Source organism: Lissotriton helveticus, chromosome 2_1 (assembly GCF_964261635.1).
Source record: "Lissotriton helveticus chromosome 2_1, aLisHel1.1, whole genome shotgun sequence".
NCBI classification, from domain to species: Eukaryota; Metazoa; Chordata; class Amphibia; order Caudata; family Salamandridae; genus Lissotriton; species Lissotriton helveticus.
The window spans coordinates 1,625,753,525-1,625,772,533 of NC_136059.1; the positions used below are offsets into that span (position 1 = coordinate 1,625,753,525).

General features: G+C 43.9%; 1 protein-coding gene across 1 annotated transcript in view; it reads left to right on the forward strand.

Moving 5' to 3' along the window:
• Positions 1–280: 280 nt before the first annotated feature.
• The window catches only part of LOC144818809 (protein NipSnap homolog 3B-like), a 556,246-nt gene continuing 537,517 nt past the window's right edge, over positions 281–19,009 (forward strand). Inside the window, exon 1 of the mRNA XM_078676579.1 lies at positions 281–417. Within this exon, the coding sequence (XP_078532705.1) occupies positions 397–417 (21 nt within the window). The 5' untranslated portion in view covers positions 281–396. The remainder of the gene's footprint in view (positions 418–19,009) is intronic.

A 19,009-nucleotide genomic window follows, 5' to 3' on the forward strand; every position in this document is an offset into this window, starting at 1 on the left:
CGATTTCCCTCTGCCAAAAGTTCCTCAATGCCACACACAGAAGCCTTTTGTGCCTCCTTGTTACATTTCCCTAAATTTGCTTGAACAATTCCCAGTGGCAGTCGTTAATCCGAATTAAAAACGACCAATGAAGTTTCCAGAACGAATAACGAAAAGCTTTTAGTAAGTGGCAGAGAGCGGTTTAATGGGATTCGGCAAAATGGCAAGGGTTTTATTTAGAAAAAAAATGATGGCTGTGCGCCTGGAAATAAATTGCTGTTAATTGCACGCTGAAACGCGCCAGACACTCCTACATAAGAACGACGACTGCGGCGGCAGCTGCTGAATCAGAATATCATACCTTACCCAGGTGTAGCGGCAGAACTTCTTTCCGCGAGGTCGATTAACTGGCGCGAGATGCTGGCTCCGCGAGCCCAGGTAGGCAAATTCGTGCAAACAGAAAAGGGACCAAGGACCAAGGTGCGACGTCTCGTTACACGGAAACGTGTGTCTGTTCAGAAAAAGTGTAATTTATTTGTCAACGTTTCCTACATGCCATCTCTCCCGATAAAAAACGGGAGACTTGATTTTAAGCTTATAACGATGTCTATGATTTTTCTGTCATTTAAAACGGTCTGCTTCCCAAGGCAAGTTAATGAGTGTGCAGTGTGTGTGTGTGTGGGGGAGGAAGCTGGGGGAGTTACTGTCTGAAGTGACACAGAGGTGAGGAAAAAACGATGGCCTTGAATGTGGCTACGAATAAGCATAGGACACTTACATTCATTTAATTATAAGGTTCACCACCTTTATCAATTCCCGAGTCAATGCAGCACACATAGAGAGAGAAAAATGCATCACAGGAAGGTGTTCCTTCCTGTACAAAAACATCCTGCCTAGCTAGTCAGCTAAAAGTGCACCAGTGCTAGGAAAGGACAGGACTGCACTGTACAATGATAAATACTGCACATTATTGACCTTTCATGCAGCACAGCAAGTTGGCTTGCTGTGTTGCGCTGCATGAAAGAATGATAAATCTGAAGCTCTGTCAATTACCATTTTGTTTTCCTAGACATAGGTCATGCTTACTTTGCCTTTGGAATCAAGTTGCATCTCATTGATGAGACCCAATAGGCCGAAGCTGGGGTTTGCTTGTCTCCTGTCAGATGGGACCTGGCCTGGCAATTGGGGCTGGACTGTTTTTAATTGAGAAAGACCAAGTCTGATTTGCATGAGGGAAGTTATTGTTTGAAATTACATAGAGATGAAAAAACACAATGCACAGGAATGCTGGCAACAATAATTACCAAGATGAATTCAAGCATTCCACCCACCATCTTTTCATTTTCATTATACATGGGAAGAATACATATGAGTTTACTTGATGGAGGTGTGCACCTATTTCCCCATGTGTTATTCCCTGCATGTTGGGTTTATGCTGCAGTTTCACACCCTCGAATCAATGGTGGCAATGATCGAATGCTCATGCAGCAGCTGTGGGGAAGTGACTTGAGCTGGGTGAGGCCCTGATTCACTCGCAAGTGAAGAGAGCAGTCACTGAGAAATAACTTCGTAGAGAGATACCATATAAAACATGCTAACACTTGGGGGCACTAAGAGTGAGATTCAGAAAAAGAAATATTGCACAATATTTGTTCCATTCATGTGATTTGTTGTGGAGTAAAGTATAATACAGAAGAAAGACTAAAAAAGAATGTCTTTGTATAGCTAAAAGAATCTGGAGTCCCCTAAATCCGAAATGTTGGTAAGCATGCCTTTAGACGATTTCATTAGGTAAATAAAAAATACCTAGTTGCAACAAGAAAGGAAGGGAGACCAAGAATGCTCCTATTCCCCTCGAATTAGAATACAGAACAACAACGAAGTAGCATCACTTATAAGAATGACTACAAAGTGGAGCAAAAGCGGTGTCTTAACAAATTGTTTTTGTTGCTTGAAAGAAACCTCAGTAGGTTTTTTTGAAGGCCCTTACTCACCGACCTGGTCGGTGACATGCTTCATCATCGGGCCCCACCAGGAGTGGCCGAATGCCACCCTGGTGTGCTACAACGCCAGGTTACTGCGGAGCTGGTATTGTGAATGTGAAGTGAAAGATAAAATGGCCAATTGAGTCAAAAAAGTAGTTTTATTAGTTTCGCCAATTGGACAGGGATAAAATAGATAGGATAACGGACACACATTAAAGGTCTTCTATTATCCTAGTGTGAGGTCCGTCAACATATTTCAGCCTATGTGAAGTGTTCTATCAGGCATTCGTCAGGACCAGTGAGTGAAATATTTACAGTGGTGTGTGTCAAAATCTCGGTGGTATGGGCGCGCTAAGGCCCACCCTAGCATGAGGTCAATTATGTTAAAAATAAAAATTATTGTGTAAGATTACAAAATGGTAGGAGTGGAACCGAGTTTATTCTGTTAGACAAGGACGTTGACGTACAACAGACAAAACAAGCAACATAAAGAAAAAGAGAGCATAGATTAAAATACATCCATTGTTATACAATGCTATATAGACTTGCTTGGGTGCTTTTTATGAGTGTGACTGTAGTCAAACCTTAAACACAAGTGAGAATCGTAGTGTTCTCATGCTCATATCAGGTTTAGCAATAACCAAGTGGAGACGTCCAGAAGAAGTCTCTTAGCGTGAATATTCTAATCAAAACCAGGCAAATGAAGGTGAAACGCCCCTATCGGTAACTCTAGTACATGAGAGAAACTCGAGATTATTTATTTACAAAAAATGGCAAACAAGCAGTTAAGTGAATGTCGGGCTCTTAAAATACCCTGTATTGAATCTGGGAAAAAGACAGAAACGTCCTTACGGGGGGCGCTACATTTTAGCACGCTATGGATCTCGGGAGGGGGGTGATAGCAATTGGCATACCTTGTAGGGAGAGAGAAAAACAGGCTAGTACGAGCAGGAGTGTCTGCCAGTATGGAAAAGTACTTATCTTAAGTTCGTTCCGATGTCTTCACGCCCTGAATGCTAGGCACCTGCTCAGTACCTGCAAACGCCCTCGATAACCGGACCCCGAAGAACAATAAGCTCGGAGTCAGTGGGGCAGATATAGGCAGAGTAGCCCCCAGCGCGCAATTACTGCGAAGGTGTCATCTTGCAGGGCTTGGAGAGGTCGGCTTGCGTGATTGGCGGAGACCGCGATCACGTGTCTGCGGCTCAGCCAATCCAGGCTGTGGAGAGGACAGGACCTATCAGGCGCCCCCTACCACGCGAACGCAGGGGAAACAGCCTCTCATTGTTGTCGAATGAAAAAAGACCAAGTTTGTGACCCAGTTGCTATGGTAACGTACAGGTAACATACAGAGACAGAAAAACATAGAGAACTAAGCCTTGTGGAAAAATCTTGACAAAGTTAGTATTGGTTAGGGTGTTGGAGCTACACACATTGGTGGAAAGGAACCCCTCTAGTCATAATGAAAATTCAAGGCAAAAACAGTGAACACCCATAAAGGCTGCCTACGTGCCTATACCAATGGCAGCTGAGATTCGAGGGGATGGAAAGGCAGTTATGCTAGTACGCTGTCCTGATCACAATAACAATAGCGTTATTGACTGGTAGGGTATCGGTATAGTACAATATCCAACAGGAGGCCCAGTATTGAAGTGATGTAAGCGCATGTCGAACAGGACTGTAGGCGCATAGGGGCCAATTCCTTTTTGGGGTATTGAGTTTAGTGTTAATTAGCAGATTCAATGAAAGAAGAGGGTGGGGTCCTAGTTGTGTAGCTCTGAGCCCCACGGGATGTTGTCGTTGAGGCCGTTTTTATGGGTATCCAATCGTTACACCCACCTCTGTTCTTTTTCAAATAGAATCCTCTGGCTGTTCTTGTTGGCATCTACCTGTTCAATAACGGTCCAGCGCACGTCATTGGTGGTGTGGTTGTGCTGTAAAAAGTGATCACTTAGTTTTGTTGTGATACAACCACACCTGATATTACTGCGATGTTCGCAGATTCTTTGTTTCACTTTGCGCATGGTCATGCCAACGTAGCGCAGTTGGCAGGGGCAGGTTACTAGGTAAACTACATTTGTTGAGTTGCAGTTAGTGTGAGCCCTCTGGATCCATACTTTGTCTTGCTCAAGATTAAGAGTCTTTGTATGTGATGTGAGATGACAGATGCTGCAATTGGAACATGGGTAATGACCAGTTACTTTGGGCAACCCCCAAGCATCAGTCACAGATCCAATACCCATGGGGGTGTTTGTTAACGGGCGTGTGTTGACCAAGGTGTCTCGCAAATTACGGCCTCTTTTAAAGGAGAACAAAGGTTTTTCCCAGTTCCTAGTATTGCTGTTAAGGATGCGCCAATGCTTCTGAATGGTTTTCTTCACAGCTTTCGAGGCCGAACTGTAGGTGGTGACGCATGTCAAAGGGATTTCGCCCTGTGGTCGTGTATTGTCTTCAAGGAGAGCTGCCATTGGTTGGTTTCTTGCTCTTTTGTAACCTTTTGATAGAACATTCTTTGGGTACCCTCGGTTCTCTAGTTAAGTGGTAAGATAATTAGATTGAGCCCTGAAATCTTCTAGCTGAGTGCAGTTACGCCTAAGCCGGAGATATTGGCCATAAGGCAGATTCTCTCGTAAGGCTCTTGGATGAAAACTTGTGAATTCTAACAAGTTATTTCTGGCTGTAGCTTTGTAATGCGTTTTCGTGGCAAAAGACCCATTTCTCTTGGAGATGATCACATCTAGGAAGACCACCTCCTCCCTGTCAACTGTGTGGGTACATTTCAGATTAGGATCCAGGGTGTTGATCCAGAGGAGGAAAGTCTGTAGAGATTCTGCTGTGCCATGCCATACCAACAGTACGTCATCAATGTACCTCCTCCATAAGCCTATGGAGGAGATGTACGGGTTGTTAACATTCTGAATGTTATTCTGGTCAAAGGCATGGACCTACAGTCCAGCTACACTCGGGGCAAAAGTTCTGCCCATGGAAGTACCAGTGCATTGCAGGAACAGTTTGCCCTTGAATACAAAGAAGTTCTTTTTCAGTGCTAAAGTAGCACATTTCAATATAAACTCATTGGGAGTGTTATGTTCCCAAGCCGTAGTATTGAGAGCTTCATCCAGGATCCTGATGGTATCATCCTGGGGAATGCTCGTATACAGGCTCTCAATATCCAAGGTGACCAGTATGGTGTTCGACATGTCACACTGTAGGGTGTGTAAGCGATTAAGACGGCTTTTCTTGTCCTTTGAATATGTGCGTCTTCTGAACCAATGGTTTTAAGAAAAAGTCACAAAACCGTGAGAGGGGCTCAAGAAGAGACCCAATCCCCGAGACAATCGGACGGCCCGGGGGGGGGGGGGGGGAGGGGAGGGGGGTGTCTGGCCTTTGTGGATTTTGGGCAGTGTGTAAAAATACGGTATGATCCCATCACTGTCAGTCAAAAAAGCGGCCTCCTTTTTTAGATGTGGCCATTGGCTTCTGCATCTTCCACCAGATCTGTGATGACTCTCCTTAGATCTTGTGATGGGTCATGTGTTAATGGTAAATAGTTTTTCTTGTCTCCCAACAATCTATTGCATTCGAGCTCATAGTCTGTAGTGTTCAGAACAACTACCGCACCCCCCTTATCTGCAGGTTTTATAGTTAGAAGGGGGTTGTTGCGTAACTTGTCAATAGCTTTAAACTCGCTTGCTGTCATGTTTTTAAAGGTTGTGGGAGTCTCCAAGTTCTCAATCTCATTGAATACAGCCTGTTCAAACGTTGTGATTTCCACTGGTATGGTATACGGAGGGGGGGTGAAGGATGATTTCACCTGTAATGTTGTGTCCCCTGCTGTACCTTCCTGTGTAAATTCTTCCTTTCCCTCAAATAAAGCTTTGAGTTTCAACTTCCTAAAGATGTTAGAGAGTTCGCAATGTAAGCGAAACTTGTCTAGACGGGCGGTCGGGACAAAGCATAGGCCCTTCTCTAAGACTGATGTTTCGTCCATTGACAGAGTAGTGTTTGAGAGGTTGACAATTAAACTCCCTGTGCACTCGAGCCCGCTAGAGGTTCTCTGCTCCGGGTGTGGTTCCCCACCGGGTCGTCTTGTTCCCTGTGTACCTGGGGTTGTCCTTTCCTTTTTCCTCTGCGTCTCCGGCCTCTCCCTAAAAAAGGCTGGCCAAAAGGATTTATCTGGTATGGTTGGTTGGGGACAAAACCCAGGTTCCAACCCATTGGCATCATTGGTGGGTGTTGGAAATGCATTGGGTGCATACCTCCAGCTCCTTGGTTGGGATAATGGGGCCACATGGGTTGTTGAAAGAGGGGGCGAGCTCTTCCTCTAAAGCCGCCTCTTTGCTTTTGCTTATAACTATCAGTGCGGGATCCACTGCTATTCGATGAATTATCATCGGAACTACCAGTATCTGAGTTTGACTTATTACGTTTTGTATAGTCAGGCTCAGAGTAGGGGTATATTTTGGAGAAGGAGAATTTCTTTAAATCTTTTTGGAATTGTGTTACTTCTGTTTGGGTCAGGTTATCTTTGTATTCATTGATGTCTTCGTTGATAGCATCTAGGCATTTCTTGTAGCCTGTCAGGGTAGTTTTGAAATGTGATTCAGTTTGTGTGATTTCTACCATGATCGCCTCTGATAGTCTTACCGCTGTCTTGATTATGAGCCAATCGCGCGTGCAATGCAATGCGATCATGGCCCATTCTTTCCTAAAGAGTGCATCTTCTAGGAAAATTTGCGACGCATTGGTGAGCAGAAGGCCTTTGGGAGCAGTATTAGTCCTCACATATTCGGTCAAGATGGTACCATGTAGTATTGTGCGTATTCGGGTCTTTTTGAGTTCTGATAGTTGTTCCCACTCATTAGAATGGGTGACCGCCTGCGATATCGAGGGGTCTGCAAAAAGTGAGGGTCGAGCTAGAATTACATCGACCTCTGAATCTGCGAAGGTTAGCCCTAGATTGGTCATTTCAAGGTGCTGGGGAGGAATGTTTCTGGAAGTATAGTGTAAAATCCCCTTTCAGTGGAAAGAGAAAGAGAAAATCAGAAGATTAAACTCTCACAGCTGTGCGCTGCTAAATGACCTAGTAACAACTAGAGAGAAAGGGAGACCAAGAGCGCTCCTATTCCCCTCGAATTAGAATACAGAACAACAACGAAGGAGCGTCACTTATAAGAATGACTACAAAGTGCAAAAGCGGTGTCTTTACACATTGTTTTTGTTGCTTGAAAGAAACCTCAGTAGGTTTTCTTGAAGGCTGTAAATAAAAAATACGATTCAAAAGGGGGTGGTGATGGACAGAATATCTGAATTAAGCAGAACACTCCTACCCAGTCAAAAGATCAGGGCTAGATCCATCACCGTTTTTTAGCTCACTGCACCATCCCAGTTCAGAACCTGGCTACATGCAAATTAGTCTGACCCTGGCCCAGTGCATCATGGGAACAGGGCAGACCAAACTACCAAGCCAATTCTTTACTGGAAAGGAAACAAGCTTCCGGGGACCGGTTTCTGGCATTACAGCCGTCTTCGGCCCGGCTTGCTTGAATCCTGATGGTGCAGTGAGCAAGGGACTCACATCTGAGCATACCCTTCCACACTTGTGGTGGCCAAAACGATTCAAAAGGGGGTGGTGATGGACAGAGTATCTGAATTAAGCAGAACACTCCTACCCAGTCAAAAGATCAGGGCTTGATCCATCACCGTTTTTTAGCTCAGTGCACCATCCCAGTTCAGAACCTGGCTACATGCAAATTTGTCTGACCCTGGCCCAGTGCATCATGGGAACAGGGAAGACCAAACTACCAAGCCAATTCTTTACTGGAAAGGAAACAAGCTTCCGGGGACCGGTTTCTGGCATTACAGCCGTCTTCGGCCCGGCTTGCTTGAATCCTGATGGTGCAGTGAGCAAGGGACTCACATCTGAGCATACCCTTCAACACTTGTGGTGGCCAAAACGATTCAAAAGGGGAAGGTGATGGACAGAGTATCTGAATTAAGCAGAACACTCCTACCCAGTCAAAAGATCGGGGCTTGATCCATCACCGTTTTTTAGCTCACTGCACCATCCCAGGAAGCTTGTTTCCTTTCCAGTGAAGAATTGGCTTGGTAGTTTGGTCTGCCCTGTTCCCATGATGCACTGGGCCAGGGACAGACTAATTTGCATATAGCCAGGTTCTGAACTGGGTTGGTGCAGTGAGCTAAAAAACGGTGATGGATCAAGCCCTGATCTGTTGACTGGGTAGGAGTGTTCTGATTAACTCAGATACTCTGTCCATCACCACCCCTTTTTGAAATATTTTGGCCACCAAAAGTGTGGAAGGGTATGCTCAGACATGAGTCCCTTGCTCACTGCACCATCAGGATTCAAGCAAGCCGGGCCGAAGACGGCTGTAATGCCAGAAACCGGTCCCCGGAAGCTTGTTTCCTTTCCAGTGAAGAGTTGGCTTGGTAGTTTGGTCTGCCCTGTTCCCATGATGCACTGGGCCAGGGACAGACTAATTTGCATATAGCCAGGTTCTGAACTGGGTTGGTGCAGTGAGCTAAAAAACGGTGATGGATCAAGCCCTGATCTGTTGACTGGGTAGGAGTGTTCTGATTAACTCAGATACTCTGTCCATCACCACCCCTTTTTGTAAATAAAAAATAGACATTTCAAAATGGCGTTTCTTAGCTTGTATAGCCAGAAAAGCAATAAAGATTGCAGAGATCCAATGTGCATATGGGATTTTTTTAATCTTTCATCGTTTTCTACCTGGAAGAACCAATATTGAAAAAAAAATATGTTTCCTATCTCTGTTAATTTCAGATTGACTGAAATATCCGAAACATATTTGAACCCATCATACTTTATATGATGTATGTTTGTCGCAGTATCAACATCAGTAGTGTGTTTCCATCATCTACATGGTACTCAGCAAAGTCTTCCCATCAAAGCAATCTGTGTGATCTACCTGTACACTGATGGACCCATGCCACATTTAACATTTTACTTGTGAAAATTATTAACCTGATATAGCCAAACTAAGGACGTTGTTTCATAGTGCTTTTATGCCCCTCTCCTTTCTTTTCCCTACCCAGTTAAAATAGTCAACTATACCTCTGCAATATCAACTACAGCGTATATAGTTCATAACATTTTCTATTAACTAGCAAGTTCAACCCGCAGCCAACCGGCCTCGCCCACCTCTTGACACACACCGACAACTCCCACAGCCACCTGCTCACCAATTGGACACCGCTCACCAAGTCACTCCCACAGCCATCATGACTTCAATTGACTCTGGAGCACTGACAGACCCCTGCCCCCACCAGGCCTTCAAGGAAATCAGCAGCACACTCACCAACATCCTCAACTCATCTATCACTACTGTGATCTTCCCTAATGCATGGAAATATGTAGAAATTATACCCCTCCACCGACCCCAGCAAGCTCAAGAACTTCCACCCCAACTTGCTGATCCCATTTCCGGTCATGGTCCTGGAGAAAGCCATCAATCACTGGCTCATGGATAACCTGAAAGGAAACAACCTACTCAACGCCTCCCATTCCGGCTTCTGCTCCAACCACAGAACTGAGACTGCCTTGATAGCCGCAACCAATGACATGAGATCCATCCTCGACCATGGCGAGACAGCAGCCCTGATCCTCCTCTACCTTTCAGCGGCCTTTGACACTGTATCCCACCACACTCTCATCACCAGACTCCACCACATTGGCATCAGAGGAAATGGCCTCAAGTGGCTTGCCTCCTTAATCACAGCACACACTCAGAAAATCCACCTACTGCCCTTCATCTCTGAACCCAAGAGCATCATCTGCGGTGTGCTCCAAGGATCCTCCCTTTAATGCCTACATGACTCCATTTGCTGACATCGTCCGCACCCATGGGCGCAAAATCATCTCATATGCTGAGGACACCCAACTCATCCTCTCTTTCATGGGAGACACCGTCACCACCAGATCCAACTTCCAGAATGCATTGACCAACATCGCCGACCGGATGAGAACCAACTGCCTGAAGCTATACACTGACAAGATAGAAGTGGTCATTTTCAGATGGAACACCTCCCTATGGGACAAGCACTCAGACCCTCACCTATCCCCACCAAAAACATCTGCAGCTTCGGCATCATCCTAGACAGCAACCTCTCCATCAAGTGACAGGCCAACGCAGTAGCCTCCTCCTGCTTCCACCCCCTCCGCATGCTTCATAAGATTTTCCGATGGATCCCATTCAGCACCAGGAAAACAGTGACTGAAGCCCTCTTTCCCAACCGACTGGACGACGGAAATGCACTTTACACCGGAACCACAACCCATCTCCTCAAATGACTACAGACCATACAGAATGTCACATCCAGATTCATCCTCAACCTCCCCAAATGGACCAGCATCACCCCCTACTTCAGAAACCTACACTGGCTCCCCCTCCAGAAGAGATGCTAGTTCAGGTTGCTGACTATGGCCTACAAGGCCCTCCATTGCACTGAACCCTCCTACTTCAACCACCGCCTGACTTTCCACCAAACAACCAGACAACTCCGATCCTCCTTTCTTGCACACGTGCTCCGCATCTGGCGGACCCACGGTGGAGGTCGTTCTTTCACCACCAAGTCCTGGAGCGACCTCCCACTCCACCTCTGAACCTCCCTTCACTGACCGACTTAAGGAAGAGAACTGGCTGTTTGACTAAGGCCTACCAGACCTCGGTGCCTGGATCCCCCTCCCCCCTGGGTTGATAAGCCGTGCCATACAAATAATGATTGATTGTTTGGTTAAAGGCTGCTAAAGCCTGTTCTTATTAGTGTCTGTGGGAATTGGTTCAAGTGTATCAGGGTACTGAAGATACTTGTGTCATTTGGGACTTTTACTACTAATATTGCATTGCCTACTGCTGGACCTAAAATAAAGTACCAAAGACACACCTTTAGCACTTGATCCTTGGGTGAGAAAAACCATGATCCAAGGCTTACTCAAGATGGTTGTACGGTGTCAGAAACTAAAAGCTGGGTATATCATTAATATTGTAATTGTATTTATATATCACTTACTGCCCCGACAACGCATTGAAGCGCTGTACAGCGAGTAGTGTTCTACACCTGAACCTAAGGTCAGTGGTTAATCCAGTGGTTATTGTTAATTATTGTGATTAGTCATGTGCTCTCAACAAAATATCACATGTATTTACTCAAGTTACTTTAAGATAGATTATATAAATACCACTTAGGTTACCACTAAGGTAAGATTATTAGTGAGGGCTAGGTGATTTCAGGTGAATGGTTTGTAAGGCAGATAGGCTGATGGAGAGTAGATGGTGTTAGGTTGCAGGTTTTAAGGAAGGAGAGGTTGTGGTCTGCGCACCAAGGTGTCAGTCAATTGCAGAATCACAATAGGAAAGAGTAAGGTAGACAGGCATGAGTCTGAGAGGAAGTTATTCTAAAAAATAAAGGCATGTAGAGGATGGAAGGCAAGAAGAGGGTCACTGAAAAAAGAAAGGAGAGAAGTCAAGTGGAAGACAGTGAAGGTCAATTTTTCATGCTCGTTTTTAGGAGCGGTGTGGGAGATTTTTCTGAGATTGCTAGCAATCTGAAGATGTAACATGTAGAAAGAAACATTACATACAGTGCTCCATGTTTGGTGCAGGCAGCTTAAACATGCGAGTCCAAGTGCACACATCATTTAAACACCAAGAGCCTGAGCCTGCTGTGTGCCAAGTCTGGGCATCCCTTTAAAACATAGTCAGGATTATCCCAAACTTGCAGCAGGATCTGTACATTAACCAAGAGGAGATGACCAGACGCTTTCTTTAGGAAGATGGCTTCTTTAGAAAGTCTCATTTAATGAGCTTCCCAAACTATCCTGCATTAAAGGAAATTTCACTTCCTAAAAAATGAGTTATTTCATACTGTCTGAGAGCTTCTGGCCAATGCGCTATTAGACCTATCCTGTGATTAGTTACTTAATCCCATTCAAGGTTGTTCCTATAGCACTGCTGTGATTACGCTAAATTTGCTCCTTGCCTTCCCTACTAAATTCAGTTCTTTTATTTGACTGCTGAAAGTGGTTGAGGGGAGCAAAACAATCCAAGATGATACTTACAATTTAGTCATGCTTAAAAGACCACAGACTCTGAACTCCAGTTTATGGATTTATTATACAGCCAAAAATAATTGAATATAAACACACCTTAATATCAGAGTATATAGGTACATAAAAATCAATGCAGAGCCGAGTCTATGAATATAATTAATTCGGCATAAAAGGCATAATGTGATGAATTCCAAAATCAAAATGCAACACAGAATAGAAGCTGAGTCCAATTCTCTTTCCATTGAGAAGGAAAACAAACGTTATCTTTCCCTACAGTGCTCTCAATGAGGGTCCTGCCTATCTCACTTATATCACACCCCAAAGGTGTCAGCAAGTGTTGACTACCTAAGAAGAACTCAGGTAAAATGGGTCTGATAGCTTAAGGCTATGGAGCGCTCTCTAAGATGCTCCTTCTCCTCCGAAAATGCAAAAGTCTCTTGAATCTGTCCCTGCGCATCATACAAAAAGACAATGTTCAGCCCACAATACGTCACATGATAAACTTTTCAATTGCAACATTTTCCGTAATTTTCCACAGGAGCCATGTTTGTTCAGATCCTTTCTAGTGGCCTTGGTTCCCAGATCGACCAGACACGAAAGGCGTCCTTCCTTTTGGCCTTCTAGTCTTCTTCAAAGACATTCCGGGTATCTCCTTCAATCTAAACATAACGAGGTCGAATTCCTGCACCTGCAGAAGGATGAGAACATACTATCTTCGAATACAAAAAGGATTCATTTAATTATTTCTTGAGCAACCAAGGAGAAACGAAAATCAAAACAACCTGCAGTGTTGGGCCTATAGTGCAGGCAGCTTAAACGATACACAGTTACATTGTATGAGTATAATTTTATCCTGCACATTATGCATACAGGAATTATAGGCTTTTCTAATACATACGAATCCTACTGGAATGTGCAAACAGCATTTTAATGCTTGCATGACCTGAATAAATGCATCGTAATAATCATGAAACACTACAAACAATAGAATATATGTAAATGCGTTTGAACCATGAGTATAATGCACCCATACAATTTAGAGTGCTCTAAGCGCTCTATCAGTTCCCCTCTCTTATGACAAGTGTGATAACACCAACAATTCACTCTCTTACAGTTTTATCCTTGTAGAAGAGACCAACCTAAACAGAAGTTGTAGCTTGCCGTCCCTGTCTAAATCTTTCTAACCCTTTAAGGTGCAGATAATGACTGTCCTGCGGTCGTTCTAACTGCTGCTCTCGTTCCTTCAAGGAGTTTTTCAATATGACATGCCTTTTGCCATTTGTAACCTTTCATGGCTCCCAAACGTACAATTATACAAATGACAGCTATTATGATAGGTTTCAAGATGTATCCCATTATTCCTTGTCCCAGACTTCCAAACCAGCTTCCAATCTTCCCAATTCCCTTGCCAATTTGTTCCCACAGTCCATCTGCAGCCAAATTACGTAAATCTTGATGTATCTCTGAAATGTTACTAATATATTTTCGTATATCCCGACTATTGTCAGGAATATACTTGCAGCACTGTTGTACTTTCAATAATTTATAGACTCCTTCGGCTTTTGCTAATAGCACATCTAAAGCAAGACGATTTTGAAGAACCATAGCCCTTATCGAAACCATCTCCCCATCAACAAGCAATACGATTTTTGCCATATTCACAGAGAGCTTATCCACTATTGTTGCCAACTTTCTAATTTTCACATCCTTCAAAATCACACCCACACTAGGTATCATGCCTCCAAATACATCTCCAACAATTTCTCCAGCACTTGCACCACGTTTTCCTCTGTGAACTCTTTTTCCTTCCAAGGGCCACAAATAATCTACATGAAAGATTTTGGGAAGTACCACAGCTGAATAACATGTACCATACCAATTCTTAGGCAATTTCACATAAGAACTTTTTCCACACACAAAATACACATTTGGTACTATGGGTAATGTATCCAATAGCGCCTTTCTTATTGACTCCTCAATTAAGAAAATGTGTTTACAATCGCTCTCACCCACAAATATTTTGTCATAAAATAATGACGGGTGTCTAATGCACAATTTCCCTTTTTGCTGAAAGTCAAAAGCTATTGGACCAGAAATTCCCTTTACCTTATGAGCTAATTCTTCTTGTGTCCATGGGATAACCTTATGCATTGTGTCTGGTCTAAATAAAGTCTGCCTATGTCGATTTTCTATCTGATCCACAAACTTCTTTTCAATATCAGATAACATGCAGGTCAGATTGTGTCTATCAGCATACGATGTATCCAAAGTAATAGTAGGCACAAAATACGTAGATATCCTCTCTACCTCCTTATAATAATCATATTTATTCATGTACTTAAGAACTGGAACTTCTGAGAGTACCACGTCATAATTTGAGAAGTAGTACTCAAAATGGGCCCTACTATAAAACTGGCTCAACATCACAATACATGTGATGCCATAGGTCAATGGTAAGTGGTGATATTGGATGTCGTCTTCTTCTGATGCTGGCAGTTGCATACACACATAGCAATCTTTTGCTTCCATTGTATCAACATACTCATCCAACAAACGAGCATATGCCTTCTGCGTGACATAACCTTTTGACAAATCTACGTGCAACATCCAACTCGTTTCCCTTGTCATATCTCTATCTTTGGCAGATGCACCCTCTTCTACATCTGAGACAGGTGGGGTAAGGGTCACCTGTTCCCCATTCTTTTCAGCATCGTGAGACTCAGCCAAAGATGTAACAATCACCACAGTTATATAAGCACCACAACAATAAGGGTAACAATTCCATTTTGAACCACTGTTGAGTTTGAGACGTAAATGAACTCAATAAAGTCTGTTTTCTTCTTTTCTTTGCTTGATTTTGTTATTAACAATGTCTTTTTATTTTCCTTTTCCCATTCGATTATTGCAATATTCAGTTCAACAATACTAAACCTATTGTAGAAATGTAGTCAGCCCTAACCCTCAGCTCTTCTTCTAATGAAAGTCCCTACTTTAAATCTTCTTCCACTTGGGCCTAGGTTATCTTCTTTCTAAGGCTAATAAGGTTTTCTTTCACAGTTCAAGCTACGTCGTTAGTTATATTAGATCCAAGTATGGTAAGAACAAGCTGCTGAATATCTGCACAAATCTCTCCTAGTTTCTGTGCAGTGGGCTGTCGACCAAAGGTAGGGAAAGCAACCTGGTTGAGAATCAAAAATCGCAAAACACTTAGCCTTGGTGGATTGGGGACTGTCAGAGTTAGGGTTCCGAAGGCTTCAACTCCAGGGACCAGCAACTGAATATCAATCGTCAGGGTGTTCCCTCCTTAACTCACTTTTCCAGTCCCCAACCTCCCGGATCTCCCAGGGCTCTGCATCTGCAGCTAGGTACGTCCACTCAGGATATGCATACTTTTGAGACGGTACTCTCTCTCTTCTGGATCGTCTTAGACCATCCGGTCTTTCTTCGGTTTAACTTTGATCTGATTCAGATGTTTCAGGAATCGGAGCGAGATTCTTCTCAGATGCAAGCCTTATGTTCAGCCTTTCTTTCTTTGTTGGCCACTTTGCTGCTGCAGCATCTGTTCTCCTCTCTTCCGCTTGATCTGATTCATCTGCATCAAGCTGTTCACTCTGATCTGGTTCAAAGTTCACTTCTGCAGTCTCGTCTATCTCAGAATCTGAATTAAACTCTGGGGCAGTTTGATCTATTCTTTGTTGCTCGGTTGATTGTTCAGCCTCATCAAGAGTTCTCACAATCTGACCTTCTCCTTCTGTTTCTGGTGCACTTCCACTGGCAATTCTCGGAACCAGGGGAGTCATTTCCTCCACAGGCTCGGGAACTCTGCGAGTAGGAGAAGTGTGGATCCAATTTGGCAATCCTCCACACTTCATAGCTGTACTTGTGACCAAAATCACTTGATATGCTCCTCGCCAGCGAGCATCAAGGTAGCTCTTCTTCACGTGCTTTCGGACGAGCACCCAGTCACCAGGGTTAAGATCATGCAGCAGGTCTCTCGAGGTGGATGCAGTCGCAGCCTCGACCTGGTGGGACACAGAATTAACCACATCAGCCAGTCCCCTACAATAATCCATAACCAAATCATCTGTGATGTTTATCAATACTGTAGCTGGCACCATAGGCAATCACATAGCTCTTCCCATCAATATTTCTTGGGGGGGAGAGCCCTGTCCTCCTATCAGGAGTACCAGGCAGACTCATCAATACCAATGGCAATGCATCTGGCCATTTCAATGAAGTTGAAGAACACACCTTTGACACCCTCATTTTGATTGTGGCATTTATCTGCTCCACAATGCCAGAAGCCTCAGGCCTGTAGCTACAGTGCAATCTCAGGCCTGTAACTTCAGTGCAATCTCTGATCAATCATCAAAGCTGTACACAACAATTTCATGATTTCATTATGGAAGTGTGTTCCTCTATCTGTCTCTAATGAGGTCGGAAAACCGAAACGCGGTATCAGCTCCCTTAAGAGCAGTTTTGCCACTGTGAGACTGTCACATCGTCTAGTTGGATATGACTCAACCCAACGTGAAAAGATACACACCACCACCAAAACATATCTCAGCCTATTGCACCTCGGCATCTCGATAAAGTCCAATTGTATCCTATTAAAAGGACCTCCTCATATTCCAATGTGGCTCATCCCAACCACAGCTTTCTTTCCAACATTCATTTGTTGACACCTAACACACTTGTGACACACTGCTTCAGAATACACACGAAATTGTGGGTTAAACCAAGTTTGCCTAAACACTCGCACCATGGCATCTTTCCCAAGATGAACTGCTCTGTGTATCTGCCTTGCCATTGGGCTAAGTAGACAGTTGTGTAGTACTGCTCTGTCATCTGTCAACACCCAAATGCCATCTTTTCTCTTTTCACAGCCTGCTCTAACCCATGATGCAGCTTCCTCCTCTGATATAGTTTCTAGATAAATACAGACACAATGGAACCTGTATTAGAATGACTTGTCCAGCCGGACAGTGGTCACAATCCTTTAATAGATTCAACTGGATAAATAGAGAATATCCTTCAACACTCTCACTTCGTGGGGTACAAGCCTGTACCACATTCAAACACACAAAACACTTTAGTACAATCAAAGTGCACAGAAAGGGCTTTTAGGCAAAAAAGCAAAACATTTTCTTTGAATCATAATATGAACAAATATTTTCAAGATGCGCCATTACAACGACAAGGTACATATTATATACAATAATAAGTGCCTAATAATGGCAAGCATAATCCAGCTCGCAATGCCGAGATCCCTGTGATACCGACTAAACCGGTACCGTTCCATTCTAGCTTGATTGGTCCCCATCGTGGCGACCCTTTATCTTGACCCTATGCCACGTTATCGTATGGTTCTAGAGGCTTGAAATTATTAGGCACTTATTAAAATGTCCTGATGATGATCCCTTTGATTTAAAAAGTGGGATCGAAAGGCCGTCGACTTAATTGTGTGCCATATACTGTGTGTATATAATATGTACCTTGTCGTTGTAATGGCGCATCTTGAAAATATTTGTTCATATTATGATTCAAAGAAAATGTTTTGCTTTTTTGCCTAAAAGCCCTTTCTGTGCACTTTGATTGTACTAAAGTGTTTTGTGTGTTTGAATGTGGTACAGGCTTGTACCCCACGACGTGAGAGTGTTGAAGGATATTCTCTATTTATCCAGTTGAATCTATTAAAGGATTGTGACCACTGTCCGGCTGGACAAGTCATTCGAATACAGGTTCCATTGTGTTTGTATTTATCTAGAAACTTAATTAATGTTGCATGGGACCACTGTTGTTCTCATAATCATTGCTCCCCGAGGTCCTGTGCTGACGATATTGGGGTCCCTTGTTGTTTGAAAATATAGCTTCCTCCTCTGAGACCTCATCCTGCATCCTCTTCACTGCATCACAAGTATCAGCCACAGCTAACATCATGCTGAGCTTGGTCTCTTCTGTGCTCTCTCCTACGTATTCATAATTGAAAACACCGGCAGGTATAGCACATAAACGAGCTACTTCATCAGCATAGTTATTTCCTTTAGTAACGAAGTCCTCTCCCTTCCCATGGCTGCACATTTTACCACTGCAATCTCCCTACATTTCTGTAAAGCCTCCAGTAATTGGAGCACAAATTCTCTGTTACGGATAGGGGATCCTGAGGACGTTAAAATCACCTCTGTGACCATTGCTGTCCAAAATTTAACCACTCCAAACCCATATTGGCTATCCGTGTAGATAGTCACTCGGACTCCATCCGTGATGGTACAGGCACGTATCAGAGGAATAATCTCGGCCACCTGATCAGAGTATATTCTTTTCAAACAGGCAGCTTCCACCACCCCTAAGATGGTGCTCACGTCAAACGCTGCTCTAAAACACCCTTCATTGTCTCTTAAGCATGAACCATCAACAAAAAGGATCAAATCAGATTCAGGAAGTGGTTCATCGACAATGTCAGGTCTGGGTTTGGTAGATAGCTCAGTAACATCTAGACACTCATGCTGTTCTTAATCTTCTCCTTGCTGTTGCAGAAGAGGCAACAATGTGGCAGGATTCAAAGTGATACCGCGTTTCAGAGTAAAGCAAAACCAAAGGAGATGATGGACGGAGTGTTAAACATTGCATGCACTCACCCCCAGTCAACTGATCTGGGTTTAATCCATCATCATTTTTTAGCTCACTCCGCCACCCCAGTTCAGACATGACTATATGCAAATCAGTCTGACCCTGTTCCTCATGGGTACAGTCCAGCCCGAACTGGCAAGCCTTGTCTTCCCTGGACCGGAAACAAGCATCCTGGGACCGGTTTCGGGCTCACAGTCCTCATCAGCCAGCCTATCTTGAATCCAGTGGCAAAGCGAGCAAGGGACCCACGTCTGGGCATACCCTGCCAACTTAGGGCGAACAAAGCAAAACCAAAGGGGATGATGGACGGAGTGTTGAACAT